Raw genomic sequence first — 21,782 nt, 5'->3', positions numbered from 1 at the left:
TAATCCTAGCTACTCAGGAAGCTGAGATTTGAAGATCTCAGTTCAAAGCCAGCTGGGGCAGTAAAGTCCATGAGATTCTTATCTCCAATAAACCACTAGAAAACCCGAAGTGGTGCTGTGGCTCAAGCAGTACAGCACTAGCCTTGAGCTGAAGAGCGCAGGGACAGCACCCAAGCCCAGAGTTCAAGCCACATGACCGACAAAAAAAAAAAACAAAAAAAAACTGGAAGTGGAACTGTGGTTGAAGTGGTAGAACACTACCGTTGAGAACAAAGCAACAGAAATGGGAGGGACAAAGGGTAAACAAATGCAGCAGTAGTACTCAACACTATATTGAAAATGAACTTGTAGGTAGGGACAGGAGTAAAAAACAGAAAGAGAGGGAAGGAGTGACATTGTACAAAAAGCAATGTACTCTTTACCTGATGTATGTAATTATAACCCCTCTTTAATTTAAAAAATAGATTAAGGTATTTGCCAGAGGAAAAACCAACTAGGAACATGGAAATACTTCCTTTAACAAAGTCTTACTTCATCAAATTGTAAAACAGAAGTCTAGTTTTTTTTTAATGTATTGAGGTATAATTGTGTATCATAAATTTCATTCATTTTTAAGGGCCAAACAAAATGATTTTTAGTAAGTTTACAGAATTGTACAACTTTCATCAATACAGTTTTAGAACAGTTCCCAACACCCAAAAGAAAATCTCCACGCCCATTTTAGTCAGGACATACTTTACATCTAGGGAACCACTCATTTATTTTATAGAGAGATTCCGTATCTATGGAATCATGCCATATGTAGTTTTTAACATCTAATATTATGTTCTTAATTTCCTTTCATATTGTACCATGTCAACAGTTTATTCATTTTTATTGCTAACTAATATTCTAAGTTTCTGTATATCTAGTATAAATCAATCTATAAACAATTAATGTGTCTTTTGTAAAGAAAAAAATTAGGTGAGTTGCAAACTGGTAGCTCTGCCTACAATTCTAAATAATCAGGAGGCTGAGATCTAAGAATCTTGATTCAGAGCTAACCTAAGCAGATAAATCTAAAAGATTCTTTTCTCCTACTAACCAGGAAAAAGCTGGAACTGGAGATGTGGTTCAAGTAGTAGGGTGCCAGCCACAAGCAAAGAAGTCAAACAGAGGGTTCAAGCTTCAATACTGATACACGTATGTACCTACACACACCCACACACACACACAGACCACACACACACACAAATTCTGCTACTTGTATATTACACACTATTGCCACTATGTTTCTAAAATGCAAATCTGATCACTCACTTCTCTACCACTCTTTTGTCAACGAGTCCTACCAATCTACAAGGCAATAAATAGTCTAAGCACCTTTGTACAGCATACAGATATGGGCCATTTTCTATGTCTTGCTGCTATTTTTCCTTGAACATCTTGCCAATTATCAATACCAAGGTACAAATGATTCCTCTAAGACTTCTGACAACATTATGCTTTAGCCCTCATCTACCTCAAAAATTAAAAATAACCTTTTCAATTCCAACTTCAGACATTTCCCAAAGGCTGCTCCTCAGTTTCTCAACTTTCTCAACTCATCCTACAGCTTGTGTTTCAATCATTTTACTTTCTATACTATGCTATAACTTTACCTATCGCTCTTACTAAACTTATGACCTAGCATCTATGCTTGTGTCTGAACTTCACAACTGTTCAATAAGTGTTTGTTAAATTAAACTGAGTACTACTTGGGACTACTATCACCATTTTGCTCATTTTACTATGGAAAAAAATCAATCACGTAGATGAAATTCACTCTAAACTAGTATGAAAAGGAACTAATAGCAGTACTACAACCCAAATCCAAGTTATAAAGCTGGTCCCCGAGATAAGAGGTATTCCAGGGTTCAGCAAACTGTGGCCTATCAAGCAACCCAACCCACAGACTACTTTTTGTAAATTAAAGTTTTACTGAATATACCCATGATCATTTATTTAACATATTGCTTGTGTTTGGTAAGAGCAGAGTTGAGGAATTCTAACAGACCACGTGGGTTAAAATGTCAAAATGCTTCTATCTGGTTCCTTGAAGAAAATGTTTGTCAACTTCTGGTAAATACCGCTATTTACACTGTGCAGGAAGAAACCTTGTAACTTCTTTTGAATCTTTTTTCATCTCATCTTTTAAAATTCCTGCTGCTGTACATATTTTTAACATTAATACAAACCAATAATATATAATTAACAACTTATTTATATACATATATGTATTTGTTGTGCTCATGTTACATATATATGTAACTGGTTTAATAAAAGCAAGTGATGAGCAAAATGGAACATATGCTGTCAGTTTTCTTTCTAGGAGTGAAGTATGTATTGGGTGCCTGGTGAATGTGCCTTCAAGTATTATAGTTCCAGTAGCAAACATTTCTCACCCTCATAGGCCTTACTGGCTGGATCTCAAAGTACTAGCTGGATTTCAAAGTACTATTATATATGTTGACATAATTCCTAGTGTACAACTACATAATACATGCATACACACACAGACACAGACACCACTCTCACACACAAACACACCTATTTTTCTTTCTTTTTTTCAGTACTAGGGATTGAACCAAGGCCTTGCTGACTCTACTGTTCTATCACTAAGACCACACTAAGCTATACCCCCAGCCTGGACACATAATTTCTAAATTGAAAAATGTATATACATGGAAAATCGTACATGCCCCATATTATTTTTCTACTAATAAAGGAAATTAAACTAAAATTTTAAGCAAAAACTAGATCTTAGGACAAGTTTTGATCCAATTAAACTTATAATCAAGGTTAGTAAAGAGTATCTGAGTTCTGTAAGTGCTTCAAATCATAGAAAAGTGACACTGAATTAAACTTTTCCAAATTCAAATGCTCAAAACAGCTCAAGAAGCCTTTTATGGTGCTAAAATTGTTATTAAATGAAGAAGGAAATACTAATATTCTCAAGTTGAATGCCATAATATATAAGCCACATAAAAATGCATGCTACTTAAAAAGTAGCTATTATTTTGTTTTTGTTTTGAAACAGGGTCTTGCTATAGCCCAGGTTGGCCTCCTAAGTGTTTCGATTACAGAGTATATCACTACACCCAATATCTATGTTTAATATATACTTTAAAAATCTAATTTTTAAAGTTTATCATGACAAGTCAAATGTAAATATATAAGCTAAGGGAATTCTCTATTAGGTAATCTTTTCAAAAAAAATCTATTGTATGTAGCTAACAATGTAATTTTGTAACCAAAGTGTCCCTTAGCTATAATAGCAAGGCTTCTTCTATTTAAGAGAATACTAAACTAAGGTTCTGAGGAGGCCAAGAAATATCAAATTCCTCTCTGAATATCTTAAGCTTAGAAAGGTAGTTTCTACAAACTCAAAAGCTGGGGTCTGATCATCAACAAATTTATAAGCTTAAAGTTAATTTACCCAATGAACCTGGATCTCAGGTGAAAGTTATCATTCTTGGTTTAATTAGATTCTCCAACAAATAGTCACAGTCCCCAGAGAGAACTACACTCTACTCTGCTCACCTTTAAGGTTTTTTCTGAGGCCCTCCGAGATGACTAGCAACAGACTTTTGAGGAAGGCTAGCCATTAGACAAGGCTTTTCCCCACGATCTGACTGCTTGAAGTGACATCCAGGATCAGGTCGATCCTGTATCCAGGAATCACGACCCTCCCTGAGGCACCAGTCATCATGAGACCGTCAGTGCACTTTGGCACTTCTTGAAAACCACTGGGCTGCTCCTTTAGCTGAAAGGAAAAAAAACATCAAAACCACAACAAACAAAACAAAGGGGGAAAGATCAGTAATTCAATCTGAAAAGACAGAGCGTGGGGAAAAATATACCAAAACAGCCTTGTCTAGATAAAAATGTAGCCTTGCTTTGATATATAAAGACCACAGTTTCAAAACAGTTCCAGTCGTGGCAAAGTTTACTCCTACTAAACAAATCTGAAAAAATTTTAATCTACTGTAGTTTTACATCGGAAAAGAAAACTGAGAGTGGAAATTATATAAGGTAACTATGGAAATAAAGCTAAATACTATTAAAAATATTTATAAATAACTATTAGCATAATGCTTACACACCTGTGCCCCATTACTTAACACTTTGATTCTCTCAAACTGACTGAGGCATATCCAAACGGGCTGAGTTTAACAAAAGATCAGAAGACTAACAAGAATGTATAAAACACACACACACACACACACACACACACACACAAACACAGAGTTTAACAAAAGATCAGAAGACTAACAAGAATGTATAAAACACACACACACACACACACACACACACACACACACATACACACACACACACACACACACACACACACACACACACACACACCAGCATTTGTTCCAGCATTTTGCTCAATGTCAATGTTAATGCTTGAAATAAGCAGCTTCTTATTTGGTTTAGTTTTTAGCAGTACTGCAGTTTAAACACAGTGCCTCTAACTTATTAAGCAGGCATTCTATCACTTTCATTTACCTTCTGAGACCAAAATAAATAATTTTAAATGTCTGCATCATTATGTTCTTTAAAAACATTTTAAATTAAGCTGATAAGTTAATGGGATGGTTTAGGCTTATTTATTTAATCTACTTCAAAATGAAAACTGTAACTTATCAGGATCCAGAGATAAAATTCAGCACATTTCTGCTTTTAAATACAAAATTCTCTCCTAAAATAAATGTTAAAAGGCAAGGAAAAGAAAAGATCCTTGAGCATCAGGAATGGTAACCCTGACATAATTCCTGCACTTGAGAGGTTAAGGCAAGATTATCCAAAATTCAAGGCCAGCCTAGACTAACCCAGACTATCTCAAAGAAAAGTCTTTTTTAAAGTAACAGGGTTTTTTTTTGTTTGTTTTTGTTTTTTTTGTTGGTCATAGGGCTTGAACTCTGGGCTTGAGCGCTGTCCCTCAGCTCTTCAGCTCAAGGCTGGCACTCTACCAACCACTTGAGCTACAGCGCTCTGGTTTTCTGGTGGTTTATTGGCTATAAGAGTTTCACGGACTTTCCTGCCCGGGCTGGCTTTGAACCACAATCCTTAGATCTCAGCTTCCTGAGTAGCTAGGATTACAGGCGTGAGCCACCAGCACCCAACTTAAAGTAATAGTTTTAAAACTATATTAAGACATTTTTACCCTAAAGGTAATGATCTTTTGTTTATCAGTTACTTTACCTTCTTTATCATATATCTCCCAAGTCTCAGTTAACACTATCCAACATTCACAGACATACAAGTTAGAATCTTTGACATATAAGACAAATGTTTTGTTTTTACAGTGTGCTTGCGTGCGTGCATGCATGCATGCTAGTCCTGGGGCTTGAACTCATCCTGAATGCTGTCCCAGAGTGTTTTTTGCTCAAGGCTAGTACTCTGCCACTTGAGCCACAGCTCCTCTTCCCATACTCAGCTTTATTTTCACTTTTTTTTCCCCTAATATGATTCATAGCTAAAGCTGGTTGTGATAGACACACCAGTAATTCCAACACTCAGGAGAATAAAGCAGGATGGTGTATTCAGGGCCAGCCTGGGTTACATAGTCAGACCCTAAGAGGTAGGGAGGGAAGGGATACTAGGAGAAAAACAGAGGGGGTAACAATGCTCAACAAGAAATTTACTATTACCTTACTCATGTAACTGTAATCCAGTCCCTCTGTACAGCATCTTTCCAATAAAATAAATTTTTTTAAAAAAGAAGGAAGGAAGGAAGGAAGGAAGGAAGGAATCTAGCTATGGCCCTCTACAGGAAAATACTCATGCACAGTGATAAAACCATATGCTTATATATAATATTGAGAAATTCTCAGAACACACTTAAAGCCCAGGTTCAGAAACCCTAAGAAATATTTTCTTTTGGTGCCTGACCTAGAGAACTGAACTCAGGATCTGGGCACTCATTGTCTCTGGAGATTTTGCCAAAGCTCCACTTTTTAAGTGGCCTTTTTAAATTTTTACTTTAGTGGTTAATTGGAGATAAGTGTCTCACAATTTTCTTACATGGGCTGGATTCAAACAGTGATCCTCTGATTTCAGCCTCCTGAGTAGCTAAGATTACAAATATGGGGGCTGGGAAGGTGGCTCAGTGGTAGAGCGCTTGCCTTGTATGAAGTGAGGCCCTGGGTTCGATTCCTCAGCACCACATAAGCAAAAAGAAAAAAGCCGGAAGTGGCACTGTGGCTCAAGTGGTAGAGCGCTAGCCTTGAGCTGAAGAGCTGAGGGACAGCGCCCAGGCTGAGTTTGGGCCCCACGACCAGACCCAAAAAACAAAAACAAAAATAAGATTACAAATATGAGCCACTGGTGCCTCACAATATTTTCTTATTTTTGCTCTAGCATATCATTTATGAGAAATCTGCCTTGCATGCTTACTCAAACTCTTAAGATTTCAGCCTTCTTCAGAAGTGGTGCTGTGGCTCAAAGTGTTAATTAAGAGTATTAGTCAGGGACAGAACCTGAGTTCAAGCCCCACAAACAACCAAATAAAAAAAAGAAAAAGAAAAAGAAAAAATTTAGCCTTCCTGTCCAGCATAGCTTAGTTCTGGAACACCCCATGTTTTTCCTGGATTGTTACATGTAGTTTGCTAATTCTTACTTTTAAATTTTCTATACTTCACTTAATCCCTCCTCAATCACCTGACTGGTAGTACAACCTGAACAAAATTTATCAAGTATCTGCTTAAGCCTTTAATACTTCCACTGCAAATATTAACAGATGAGGTCCCTAGGGCAGGATCACCTGCCCCCTTCCCAAATTCAAGAATCCACTCCCTGTAATTTTCATACTCCAGTCACACATTTTATAATCTTCTACACTTCTGTAGTATCTTAATACTTTGACATGTTGGTTCCTTCTTTCTGAAATGTCATGGCTCGTTTTCTTACTTTTCCCTCAAAACTCCAAAGCTTTCTCAGAACCTTCAGTTTCTTTCTGCCATGAGATTTCTTAACAAACTACAAATGCTTATTTATTTGCCTGTCCTTAAAGACAGTATGACTTCTAAAGGCAAAAAGAACCTTGCTTATTAATCCCATCTTTTGTGTCCACAGTACCTAGACTATAAATACAAATACAAATACACACACACACACACACACACACACACACACACACACACACACACACACACACACACACACACACACACACACACACACACACACACACACACACACACACACAGAAGGGGAAAGAGAGACAGTGATGCCACTATTCTTAGTTACTATACATCTCAGGAGAAATTTTTGCTAAATGAATCCAAAATATATTTTAAGAATCCAAAATCTGAAAAATTTATTAAGGAAAAAAGTTTAGAGGTAACTCTTTTTTTTTTTTTTTTTTTTCCGGTTGTGGGGCCTGAACTCTGGGCCTGGGCGCTGTCCCTCAGCTCTTCAGCTCAAGGCTAGCGCTCTACCACTTGAGCCACAGCACCACTTCTGGCTTTTTTCTTTTTGCTTATATGGTGCTGAGGAATCGAACCCAGGGCCTCAGGCTTGCAAGGCAAGCGCTCTACCACTGAGCCACCTTCCCAGCCCCATAGAGGTAACTCTTTAAAAAAAATTAAAATTATCACCAATTGTTTATCCTTTACCCTCATCAAGGCCTGGGGATATATTTTTTTAATACATAATTTCAAATAGCTACAGAAACAGCCTATCAAAAATTACACCTTAATAAAGACAGCAGAATATTAATTCATTGGGTAAAAACTGTTAACTAGGCACCCATCTACTCACACCTATAATCCTAGCACTTAAGAGGCCAAGAACAGAAGGAAAATGGTTCAAAGCCACCCTACGCAGAAAAATGCACACGAACGCCTTCTTTACTCACAGCTAGACCCAGTGGCCTATGCCTGTCAAACTAAGCTACTCGGGAGGCTGAGACTGGAAGGATCTCGGTGTCAGGCCAACCTGGACAGAAAAGTCCACAAAACTTTATCCCCGTGGAAGTGTCACCTGTGATTCCAGCTATAAAGGGAGCCCAAGAAAAAAGATTATGACACAGGCACACATAGGAAGGAAGACCTTATCCTAGAAATAACTAATGAAAAACAGGACAGAAAGCATGGCTCAGAGACATTGTGATCCCTCTGAAATATAAGGCCCATAGTTCAAACCTTAATACCACCAAAAAATCAAAACTAGCTTGATGTCAGTGGCTCATATCTATAATACTAGCTTGCAGAAGGCTGAAATATTAGGATTTCAGTTCAAAGCCAGTCCAGGGAGGAAAGTCTGTGTGAATCTGAGACTGCTCTCCATTGAATTACCAAAAAGCTGGAAGTGGAGTTGTGGCTCAAGTGCACTAGAGCACAAAAACGTAGGGACAATGGCCTTGAGTTCAAACCCTAGGATCAGCGCAAAAACAAAAGCAAAAAAAAAACAAAAAAACAAAAATTCTTAGGCTAGAAGAGGCAAATACATGTCAGAAAAAAAATCAATTACTTGGGCTGGGAAGGTAGTTCAGTGGTAGAGTGCTTGCCTTGCATGCCTGAGGCCCTAGGTTCGATTCCTCAGCACTACATAAGCAAAAAGAAAAAAGCCGGAAGTGGCACTGTGGCTCAAGTGGTAGAGCACTATTTTGAGCTGAAGAGCTGAGGGACAGCGCCCAGGGGCAGAGTTCAGGCCCCACGACCGGACCCAAGAAAAAAAAAAAAAAAAGCTAGGCATCGGTGGCTCATGCTTGTAATCCTAACTATTCAAGAGGCTGATCTGAGGATTGCATTTCAAAGCCAGCCTGGGCAGGAAAGGCTGTGAGACTCTAATCTCCAATAAACCACTCCGAAAACTGGAAGTGGTGATGTGGCTCAAGTGGTAGAGTGCTAGCCTTGAGCTGAAGATCTCAAAGACAGCGCCCAACCCAGAGTTCAAACCCCACAACCAACAAAAAATATATATAAATAAATAAATAATGAATAAAAATATCACAGAAAGCAAATTACACTACCCTTTGAATTATAAAGCCAGCCCCTGGTAGCTCACACGTGCAATCCTAGAAGGCTACTCAGTAGGCTGAGATCTGATTATCACAGTTCAAAGCCAGCTCGGGCAGTAAAGTCCATGAGACTCTTAACTCCAATTAACCACCAGAAAACCAGAAGTGGTGCTGTGGCTCAAGTGGTAGAGTGCTTGCCTTGAGCTTCTTCGCGCAAGGATAGCACCCAAGCCCAGAGTTCAAGCCCCAAAACCAACAAAACAAAAACAAGAAAACAAAAAACTTGCATGCTGGCCTTGGAAGTCAAGAACATTTTTATATGGTTTTATCAGTTATTCACTATGTGTATTTTTTTTGTAGCTATTTTGTGTTCTAAAACCTAAGGTTTTCAAATTTCTATTGCAGAAAGAATCAACTGGGACATTTTAAAAACAGATTCCTTGGTTCCAACCCAGAACAAAAAGAACCAGAATTAGGGCTAAGCATAAATATTTTTTAAGCATAGTAATTGTTTTTGATGCAGCCATTTGTAAATATCACAGTAATAGAAATGTTTCTAAGTAAAACAAATATAGTCTCTTTACTTGGTTCTGAAGGCTAATAAACACAGGAGTACCCTCTGAATAAAATCTATTTTGATATGCAATCACATAATTCTAGATAATAGATTGGTTACTCCTGCCATGTAGTTTCATTAGAACCATCAATCAGTAATTACTCCACTGTTGTAGTCCAAAAGCATTCCTTGAGTTATTCTTACCACATGACCTTGAAAAAAGGTATATTCAATAAATGCATTACTGAATATAATTGCTGAAAAAATACTGTACTAAATCGGACATACACATTCCTATAACACAACAGCAGAAAAAATGTAAGGGTTTCAAAAAAAGTGCCAAAAATATGAATAAAAGAAAATGGAGTGGGAGGGAAGGGATGGTAGAAATAGAACAAAGGAGGAGGCAACAATGCTTGATAAGAAATGTACTCATTACCTTGCTCATGTAACTGTAACCCCTCTATACAGTATTTTCACAATAAAAAACATTAAAAAATGAAAATGATCAGCATCCAATAAATTCTTAATATTTTTAGAAATTTGAATTAAGAGACCAGTATATTCAGTAACATCTAAATTCAGAATACTCATACCACAAATCAGCAAGATGTTAGTCAGTAATATCAAGAGGATAAACATAAAGACTTAGACATACCTTATATGGAAATAAACTACTGAGCATCCTTTAAGATTCTATACACATCTTTTTTTTTTTTTTTTGGTCGGTTTTTTTTTTTTTTTTTTTTGGGTCCGTATATGGGGCCTGAACTCTGGGCCTGGGCGCTGTCCCTCAGCTCTTCAGCTCAAGGCTAGCCCTCTACCATTTGAGCCACAGCACCACTTCCAGCTTTTTCTGTTTATATGGTACTGAGGAATCAAACCCAGGGCCTCATGCATGCAAGGCAAGCACTCTACCACTGAGCTACCTTCCCAGCCCCTTCATATACATCTTTATAAAAGACAACATTTGCTTAAATTCTAAGGAGTCAAACAACCACTTTGTATATATATTTTAATGTCAGTTTTTGGCACATGCTTTTTTTTTTAAAGCAGTTTTAGTGAATTAAAAATATTTACAGGGAAAAATAGCTGTGGTTTCTCAATCATTTCAAATGATAGAAAAAAATTCAAAATATTCCAGACTACCATTAATTATTGAGGTAAATCGAAGCCATAATTATAGTGCATTGCCAGTTAAAGTAAAAAATATTTACACTATAATGATCCAGAAAAATCACTAATACCAATCCCTATCTCAAAAACTGATAAAATTGTTCTGACATTCTTTTTCTATACACACAAGTACATAGTGAATATCTTCCCCCAAGAAGTTATAAAATAGCAAAATTTAATGCCATAAAGCCAACAGTTCCTATTGTCTGCAAACACATTCTCTAAAATTTGGCCTTAGGGAAATCATAATATTGATACAGAGACATAGAATGACTCCTCAGCATATAAAAAGCTCAATAGTTGAAAAAGAACATTGCTATTTTCACTTTCAAAGAAGAGAAAACTGCTACACTATCCTGGATTATCAATCATCACTGAGAAGGGACTGGTAGAATTTCTTCTGGGCTTCTTTACTGAGCAATATACCAATAAACCACATGATCTAGAATCTAGAATAACAGGAAACAACAGTTTTCCCTTGTAACAAAGTACTACAAAGGCCTTTTGCAGAAAATAAAAATTTGATTTTTTTCAGTAACTAATTACAATTTGGTTAGTCAACCAAAACACTTTAGAAATGTACCATGATTTGTATTGTAAGTATTCAGCCACAAGTATGTTTATCAACACCGAAGAGAATTGCTAAGAGTAATTCAGAGTTCTTATGTATCAGCATTCAAAGTTCTGTCTCCTTAAGTAAAACATATTGCAAACAACCCACTTTATCAAATAGCTACACTTCTAGAAAGAGGTCAATATAACACTAACACATACTTTCAATCCAACCAACTTTATTAAACATCCTAGTTATCAAAAAACAGTGAACTAAATACATGACACTCCAAACAACTGCCTAGATTTCTATTAAATAAGACCCAAATAGTCATGAATTAAAGTGTAGTAATCACATATAGCTCAAGATTTTCATCTATAATAAAATGTTGTTAACTCTTCTTTCCTAACTCATAACACATTGCTAGGTGATAAAATATCACAGAGTTTTGGTATGCCTATTATTCTTTTGACAACTTAAAGAAATTGGGCTGTTATGACGTATACTAACTCAGCCAGGTGAAATCATAATATGACATCAAGAAAACTTACTATTTTCTAAATTTATAACCATTTTACCCTGGGCTTCTTTATAAATGTCACAAATATAAGTATTAGCTGTAAGGTCTTATTATTATCTGTAGGATCTTTTAGTCTACCAGAAATGAAGTTATAACGTAAAACTCCACATTATAGAAAAATTTGACATATGCACAAGATAGGTAACACTTACCTAATTATAAAGTGAACCTACCTCTTTAGTGCTTCTATGTGCTCAATATATTGTCACACATAAAACTGTTTAATAATTCCTCTCCCATAAGACTCTGAACTTACCAACCAGAACTCCATTCTGTTCATCTTTGTTAACCTCATTCCCTAGAATGGCTCTACTCAAAATTGTCATTCATGGAACTGAATGAATAACAACAGAATATCTATGTCATACTTGTACAGAAAAGTGAAGTAGAAAAAGAGGAACTCAGATAAATAGAAAATACATTTTAGTAATGTCCAATTAACAGGATCAAGACACAACAAGTATATGGAGAAAAAAACAACAAAACACGGGTGAAAAGCTGGGATCTTTGAAATTCAGATAAATTAGAATCTCTATTTTGGCAAGAACAAATGCTATAACCAAAGCCAATCACTTTGCCTCCCTGGATCTCAATTTTCCCCTATGTAAAATAAAAAGAAAGCAGATATGCTACGAGAATGATCATAAAGCAGCAGGGTCACTTAACTACTGAAAGACATGTACTCAAAAAGAAAGATAAACTATAAACCAAAACAGATGACATAACTCTAAAGTAAAGAGTATCAGGGCTGGGAAGGTGGCTCAGTGGTAGCGCGCTTGCCTTGCATGCATGAGGCCCTGGGTTCGATTCCTCAGCACCACAAAAGAAAAAAGAAAAAAGCCGGAAGTGGCGCCATGGCTCAAGTGGTAGAGTGCTAGCCTTGAGCTGAAGAGCTGAGGGACAGTGCCCAGGCCCAGAGTTCAGGCCCCATGACCGGACCCAAAAAAAAAAAAAAAAAAAAGAGTATCAACTAAGTCTATTTATGTACTAGGTCCATAAATAGTAATAGGTTTCATCAGTAGTTAACCACTGCCCAATCAAAAATTATACACATATCACTAAAATAAAAATTACTATCACTTATTCAATAAACATAAGAAAAAATCGAAAGTTTTGTCAAAGGCAGAAGTTAGAAGATTTTGAAACAAGAACAAGAATTAAGGGGAAAATTGTTGGTTATTCCCTAGCAGCAAATATAGTATACAGGACAAAACAATAAGCATGTTTTTGCATTTCTCTGAACTAGAAGGCTCTTTCAAAATTACATACTTTAACTGTTCAGGCATATTTCTTAATATTTTTGCAAAAACTAAGCTTCAACAATATGTACATCTAAGACACATTTTCTCTCTGCCCCCAACAAGACAAAAACAAAACAGTCTGGGGGCATAACTCAGTGGCAAACCACATGCTTAACTGCTCTTAGACTAAGTTCAAGCCTCAGCACAGCAATAAAAAAAAGAACAAAACATGAAAGATATCAAATACATTCTTGAACCTGAACATTAAAATAGCTCACAGGCCTATATTCCAACTTCGTAGTCAAAAAAACCCTCTGCCTTAAAACAGATGAACCTTCTGCCTCAGATAAAAAGCATCAATGGGAATAGATTTTGAACTTGAATACCAGAATCAATACAAAAATATTGGGGTCTAATTAATACTTTTTAAAATGTAAACATGTTCTCAGTACTATGCTAAAATATTGTAGATTAAAAAAAAAAAGAAACTAAAGGTGTACAGAAAAATCTTCCCAGATTAAAAAAATAAAAAAGAAACTAAAAGGTCTCTGCATACAAATAATCTTCCCAACCTTACGCACAAGTTTAACAACATTTCTCCAAAGGACACAGAAAGACAGATGAGCAATTACAATACATATGCACATTTAAGAATTTGGAGCTAAGAAATGTCACAAAACAAATTTTACAAACAAATTCCAGATATTTAGGATCCAAATATATTGTACTTCCAAAGGCTTTTTCAAAGGCAATAGTACCTTGAATGGACAATTGTAGATGTAGGAATATTTTGCAATAGAAAACAAGTAACATTTCCACCAAAATTAAGGTTAAAAAACTGAGACTTCTAGTTTATACAAAACAAGCTTAAATAAAAACATTAACTAATATGAGTTCTATTAAGAAGGAAAACTCAAGTTGACTTTTTTTTTTTTTGTCTGTCATGGGGCTTGAACTCAGGATCTAGGGGCTGTCCCTGAGCTTTTTCACTCAAGGCTAGTGCTCTACCACTATGAGCCATAGTACCACTTCTGATTTTCTGAGTGGTTTATTGGAGATAAGAGTCTCATGGACTTTCTCTGGTGGCTTTGAACTGTGATCCTCAGATCTCAGCCTCCTGAGTATCTAGGATTACAGGTGTGAAGAACTGGTGCCCAGCTGAGACTTTCACATTTAAGGCTAAGTGACTTTTTTTTTTTTTTTTGGTTGGTCATGCGCTTGAACTCAGGGCCTGGGCACTGTCCCTGAGCTTTTCTGCTCAAGGCTAGTATTTTATCACTTTGAGCTGTGCTCCACTTCTAGTTTTCTGTGGTTAATTGGAGAGTCTCATGGACTTTTCTGCCAGGCTGGCTTCAGTGACTCTAGCTCTCAGTCTCCTGAGTAGCTAGGATTGTAGATGTGAGCTACCAGGGACTGAGTGCTAAATGATATTTCTATTGCTTGTGTTTATGGATATATTTATTTGTTTATTTACTGATAGTGGCAAGACCGTAATTGGTTACAAATGTTAACTCAGTCTAGAAAAGCCCAATAACCGATTAACTTCATCCAGCATGCCCACTGTATACACACTATAAATTACTTAATCAGATTATAATGAACCTAAATTTCTTAGCTCTATGTCCATGAATTATACACTAACTTCCCTTTAATAACTAGTTATTGACCAAAATAGTTCTAGCTCTCTTAATCAAGCAATTACAATTTACTGGTTCCATTGCTTCATGATAGGACAATACTGTATATATTTTTTAGAGCCAAGTATTTTAACCTGCATTACTTCATTTTAAACTTCCAATAACCCTATGAAGGCAAGAATTATTGAATTTCATTGATAAAGCAGACTTAGGAAAGTTCAGTTACTGTTTGTTATAAAGTATTTGGAATAACAAGACATTATATAACCTATTAATGAAATAATGTCACATAAATGAAAATAATCCTAAAGTTACTGAACTTAAAAATCATACTTTTGCTGGGCGCCAGTGGCTCACACCTGTAATCTTATCTACTCAGGAGGGTGAGATCTGAGGATCACTGTTCAAAGCCAGTCCTAGCAGGAAAGTCTGGGAGATTCTTAGCTCCTATTAACCACCAGAAAACTGGAAGTGTTACTGTGGCTCAAATGGTAGAGTGCTTGCCTTGAGCTGAAGAGCTGAGGGACAGTGCCCAGGCCCAGAGTTCAAGCCCTATGACTGACAAAAAAAAAAAAATCAATACTTTTCTCATTTCATCAAATCTTATGGCTATCATGGGAAACAAAAGGAACATTCTAGCCAGGCGCTGGAGTTTCATGCCTATAATCCTAGCTACTCAGTAGGCAGGCTATGACTTAAAGACCGTAGTTTGAAACCAGATCAGACAGTAAAGTCCTTGAGACTTCTTATCTCAAATTAACCACTAAAAAGCCAGAAGAGTAGCTGTGTCTCAAGTAGATTGACAGCCTTGAGCAAAAAAAAAAAAAACCTCAGGGACCAATACCTAGTCCCTGAGACCAAGTCCCAGGACTAGCACCAAAAAAAGTAAAATCTTAAAGCAAATTCAAGGTGTAAACAATAGTAGTGTAAGAAGAAAAAAAAAAAATCACCTTTTCTACATTGTATTTATATATGAAACAGTTTAAGAACATTTCAAATACTACAGAAAAAATACATTAAGATATTTGGTTGATTTTTTAAAATCTACTCTATTAATCCTGTTACACTATACACACACCAATTCTGCATAATGCATACTAGTGGATAACTGGTAAGATTAGCTTTAAATCACACTATACATGAATTAAGAGGAAAAATATCCAAAAATCTTTATTTTCCTAGTTTTAATCTCTTCTTGACTTAGTGGTTCTCTAGCCAAAGGGTCTCCACAATGAAAAGCAAACAATTCATAAAGTTTGGGTCCAAGATGTCCTCCAAAGGCCCATGCATTAAGTTTTGTCCTCAGATTGTGGTGTTACTTGAAAGGTGGTTGAACTTTTAAATGGAACCTAGTTGGATGAATCTAGATCATTAGGGTTGTGCCCTCAAAGGAGACACACTCTCTTCCTCTTCCTCTTTTTCCCTCTGTCTTCCTCCTTCTCTACTTATCGATTGCAATGAAGTAAGCAACTTCTTCCTCAATAGGGACCCACCATGAATATGCTACCTCACCATAGTCTTAAAAGCCACAAAACTAAGGACTGAAACCTCTGAACTTAGGAGGCAAAAATAAACCTTTCCTTTAAGATTGACTATTCTCAAGAATTTTGTCAGTTTGTAACAGATCAGTGAAATAAGGAAGAAGTTACCTGACTGTTTTCTTTTAATAATTCATTAAAAAATAATTCATTTTAATAATATTTACTATGTAAACTGATACTGTCTCCTTCCATAAACTTACATATACACATACACATATATCCACACATATATATGTGTATACATATGTGTATATGTGTATACATATAGTTGAGGGAGGATTTCTATTCAAGAAAATATGATGATTATTGCTATAAACAACAAAGGTATATGGGATGGAAGAGACAAATTATTCTACATTGTATCAAATAATCAAAGTATTTATTATAAAGCGGTCAGTATTCTAGACACATATACAAATAAGATTTTTCAATTAGCTTCACATAATTCATACAAGGTATAACTTACCTCATCCTGGACTCCACTGGTAGTAGTCAACTTGCTCCCATCAGTAATTGTAATAATTATTGCTGGCTCCAGGAAAAAAGGGTTTCTTCCCTAAAGACAAAAACAAACCATTTTATGGTTTAGACTCCCTAAAGACAAAAACAAACCATATTATGGTTTAGACTCAGGCCTAGTTTTTTGAAGGAGTCAATTCTCAGAACAGAACTAGCATGTATACAATCTCGTTTGTGTTAATAAACATGGCATATAACACACATCTATTTGTATATACAAAAAGATTTGGGGGGGCTGGGAAGGTGGCTCAGTGGTAGAGCGCTTGCCTTGCATGCCTGAGGCCCTGGGTTCGATTCCTCAGCACCACATAAGCAAAAAGAAAAAAGCTGGAAGTGGCGCTGTGGCTCAAGTGGTAGAGCCCTAGCCTTGAGCTGAAGAGCTGAGGGACAGCGCCCAGACCCAGAGTTCAGGCCCCATGACCGACGCCCCCCCCCCAAAAAAAAAAAAGATTTGGAAGGACATAACCTAAACAGTGGTTAACCCTAAAGAGGGATTGGCTAGAAAAGGCTAGATTTTTTTCTCCTTTATATTTCTGTTTTTAACTTTTATAGGGAACATTTACCTTTATGTAACTTATAAAGTATTTAATTTCTCACAATGGACCTATAGGTTGAGGCGGGAGGATCCCAAGTTTGAGGGAAACTGTAAGTTCCCAGTCTGAGGTATACACCGAGTTGAAGGCAGTCTGAGGTACATAGTGAGATGTTGTCTGTCTCCCCCCACCCCAAAAAAAGGAAAAACATATAATTTATATACTTTATCTAGCCACTGTATGTATGAATAGTATGTTTTTTTCGGGGGGGGGGGTTGAACTCAGGGCCTTATGCTTGGTAGACACCTCACCACTTTGCCTGGTGGGGGCCTCAGACATCAAGTTCTTAAATACCTTACAGACCTGAGATTATAGATACATAACACCTGTTGAGATACTGTCTCAAAAACTTTTTGTCCAGACTGGCTTTGAACTCCCCAATTTCTCCAGAGTAACTGGAACTACAGCCACATACCATCAATCTCAGCCTCTGAGAAATGTTCTAAGGAAGCAGATAATACAGTAAGCGAACATTATCAGAATCTCTGCCTATAATCAAAAGGTCTGTATAAATGACTAGTGTATGCACAGAAGGACTGTAAGATCTAATTTGGCAATAGTCCTCAAATGTTAAAATTAAAGATGATTACCTGAAGAAAATGATTATAGAGTATAAAAACAATGACAGCAGAGTCAATGGAACACAATTACATGTAGTTGTCAAATACTCTAATACTTTCTATTCCAATCTCAGGCCAGCCTATTTTAGATACTATGATCAATTCTAGGTGACATTTTTTCTTTTGGTAGGTTATGGGGCTTGAACTCTGGGCCTGGGCGCTGTCCCTGAGCTTTCCAGCTCAGGCTAGTACTCTACCACTCGAGCCACAGCACCACTTCCAGTTTTCTTGTGGTTTACTGGAGATAAGAGTTTCATGGACTTTCCTGCCTGCACTGGCTTTGAACCGTGATCCTCAGATCTCAGCATCCTGAAATAGCTAGGATTATAGGCATGAGCCACCTGCACCTGGCTAGGTGACAAATTTTTTGACTCAAACATAAGCTTGTCTTTTTCACACAAATGGCTTCTCACTTAAGATATTAAGCATGCTCAATATCTCTTAAAAATATTAAGACCAAAGGTTAGATATTCAAGAGGGTAAAGCTTGTTGTTGAAATTGAAGATACCATATGGTATGACAGCATATAGCTGTAGTCACAGCTACTTGGAAGACTGAGGTGCAAGGACCACTGAGTCCAAGAGTTCTAAGTTAGCCTGAATGATGTAAGATCCCATCTCAAAAAAGGAGGAAGAAAGGGGATTGGGGGTATGGCTCAAGCAGCAGAGCACTTTATTAGGAAACACTGAGTTCAAACTCCAATATTACCAAAAAATGGGAGCGAGGGAGGGAAAATACAAAAGGTAGAAGGGAAGGATTAAAAGATTATTCACTATTTACAGCAGCGAAAGTGCAATGAAGTTCTAGTGGATGCTATGTAAGGAAGCATGCATCATTCGCTGGAATCATTTGGAAATGTTTATAAAATAGGGTTTCTCATTTAGCAGATCAGGAAAGAAGACTAAAAGTTTCGCATTTCTAACAAAAATCACAGCTAATACTAATGTAATGACTTTTGTACACAGACCATCCTTAGAATAAGAATGTAAACAATTTTATACATGTAATCTATAGTTTCTAAAATGATTTGACTGCCTTTCAAAAACAAATCAGCAAAGCTCTTAAAGCCACCATATATCATGGATCAAACACTTGTAAGGTCCTCCTTATTACTCTGATATTTTAACATGAAGTCTGATCCTTTGACCAAAAGTATGTCACTCACTCATTCTTATACAAGCACATTGAGGACTGAACTCAAAATGTCAGGCAAGTCTCTACCATTTGAGCCATATTCCCATCCTTTGGATTTCAGTTTGTTTTTCAGATTGAGTCTCACACTAACAATATTTCAGGGGCTGAGCCCCAACTGATATTCTTCTACCTATGCCTCCCAAGTGCTGGGATTGTTGAGCATGTCCTACCACTTTTGGTGACTTGTATTACTCTGGGCCTGGGCGCTGTCCTCAGCTCTTCAGCTCAAGGCTAGTGCTCTACCACTTGAGCCACAGCGCCACTTCCGGCTTTTTTCTTTTTGCTTATGTGGTGCTGAAGAATCGAACCCAGGGCCTCATGCATGCAAGGCAAGCACTCTACCACTGAGCCACCTTCCCAGCCCCTGGTGACTTGTATTCTTGACAATAGTCCCTAAACAATAATACTACTAATAATATTTACAATGTACTAGGTACATCTAGAGATTACTTAAAAGTATATAGAAGGATGTGCATGGGTTGTATGCAAATACTACACTATTTATATAAAAAACTTGAACACTAAAGTATTTGGTACTTTGGAGATACTAAAACTATCCCCCGGGATACTGAGAGATAATTATACATAAAGACCACCTTGTTTTAGTCAAGTTAAAACTTAGCTATCCCCCAGGGATACTGAGAGATAATTATACATAAAGACCACCTTGTTTTAGTCAAGTTAAAACTTAGCAGAAAGTCTTATTAAATTTACTTAAGGTAAATACAAGTTACTTTTTATTAGACAACAAATATAATTGAAATTAGTCTTATAATATATAATACTCAACAGGCTGTGTTTGAAATTATTACAACCATCTAGCTCCTGATAATTTCAATTAAATACTTAACTTGCGCAATGGCTCATATCTGTAATCTTAGCTACTCAGGAGGCTGTGATCTGAGGATTGTAATTAGAAGCAGGTTGGGCAGGAAAGTCCCTAAGACTCTTATCTTCAATTAACCACTGCAAAGACAAAGGTGGAGCTGTGGGTTCAAGTGACAGAGTGCTAGCTTTGAGCAAAAGAGCTCAGGTATAGTGCCCATATCCTGAGTTCAAATCTCAGGACCGGCATGCATTCACACAGAATTTAACTAATTAAGCACTTAAAAACCTAATGAAGTTTTCAAGAAGATTAGATGATGTAACTCAAAGTGGCCAAGTAGACAAATTACAAAGCCAGATGTTCCAACTCAACTTACTACAGCATCAGTCAGTTCTAGAGGTAGCTCACAAATACTCTCATTACAGATCTATACCAATGTCATTTGTACCATATCCATCCAACAATGAATGGTGTTTACAAAAAGAATGTTTTCTTTTTTGTGGTGCTGGGATATAAATTAAGGTTTCGTATCAGTTAAATAAGCACTTGAGCACTGAGCTACATCCCCAGCCTTCGTAAACTTTGTAAGTTATTTATAGTAACAATTAACTGTAGCAGGACTATTCCTTTACAAGATAGTTTTTCTATTGTTCCATGATTTGTTAACAATTTTTTATATGTAAATCAATATCTTCCCTCAATACAAACACAATGGAACAAAATAATATATTGGAATGCTTATTCTTAAAAAAACTTCAGCTTTCAGGGCTGGGAAGGTGGCTCAGTGGCAGAGTGCTTGCCTTGCATGCACGAGGCTCTGGATTTGATTCCTCAGCACCACATAAGCAGAAAAAGCCAGAAGTGACACTGTGGCTCAAGTGTTAGAGCACTAGCCTTAAGCTCAAGAACTGAGGGACAGTGCTCAGGCCCAGAGTTCAGGCCCCAGGAACTCAGAGAATGTCTATATGACAAGATAAAATATTATTTGATGAATTTAAATATTGGAAACCAGAAAAAGGTCAATGGCTGGGAATGTGACTTAGTGGTAGAGTGCTTGCCTACCATGCATGAAGCCCTGGGTTCAATTCCTCAGTCACACATAAGCAGAAAAAGTCAAAAGTGGTACTGTGGTTCAAGTGGTAGAGTGCTAGCCTTGAGCAAAAGAAGCTCAGGGACAGCGTGCGTCCAGGCCCTGAGTTCAAGCCCCAGTACTGACACACACACACACACACACACACACACACACACACACACACACACACACACATACACACACACGCCATGGGTGTCTGCCTACAATTGCATCTTTTAAGAGTTTATCATCAAAAATTACACTAAGAGCCAGGCACTTAATGGTGAAGCTCACTGGACACTGAGGAAAGTGGAGATAGAAGGGAGGCACTGGTATCCAGAGTGAGGGAAGATACTGTATGAAAAGAAATGTACTTATTACCTGACTTACGTATAACATAATAAAAAAAATTTTCCATGTTACTAATTCCTTGTATTAATATTTATTCACTTTTACTACAAGTAGTTACTATACATCACATTTATAGTAACAATAAATTTTTTTAAAAGAGAGCCAGGCACCAGTGGTTCACATTTGTAAGGTTACCTTATTAAAAAGGCTGAAACCGGGGCTGGGAAGGTGGCTCAGTGGTAGAGTGCTTGCCTTGCATGCATGAGGCCCTGGGTTCGATTCCTCAACACCCACATAAGCAGAAAACGCTGGAAGTGGGGCTGACGCTCAAGTG

At 37.0% G+C, this 21,782-nt stretch overlaps 1 protein-coding gene across 2 annotated transcripts in view; it reads right to left on the bottom strand.

Moving 5' to 3' along the window:
• Ints6 (integrator complex subunit 6) overlaps nucleotides 1-21,782 on the bottom strand; it is a 90,417-nt gene that overhangs the window by 49,490 nt on the left and 19,145 nt on the right. For both annotated transcript variants that reach the window (XM_070000137.1, XM_070000138.1), the window contains exon 4: nucleotides 16,740-16,829. In XM_070000137.1, coding sequence (XP_069856238.1) covers nucleotides 16,740-16,829 — 90 coding nt within the window. The remainder of the gene's footprint in view (nucleotides 1-16,739; nucleotides 16,830-21,782) is intronic.

The sequence above is a fragment of the Dipodomys merriami genome, unplaced genomic scaffold (genome assembly GCF_024711535.1).
Source record: "Dipodomys merriami isolate MVZ:Mamm:240054 unplaced genomic scaffold, mDipMer1.0.p SCAF_56, whole genome shotgun sequence".
In the NCBI taxonomy this organism is placed as follows: Eukaryota; Metazoa; Chordata; class Mammalia; order Rodentia; family Heteromyidae; genus Dipodomys; species Dipodomys merriami.
Note: the sequence above shows the minus strand (reverse complement) of the source record. Positions and strands in the feature narration are given on the sequence as shown.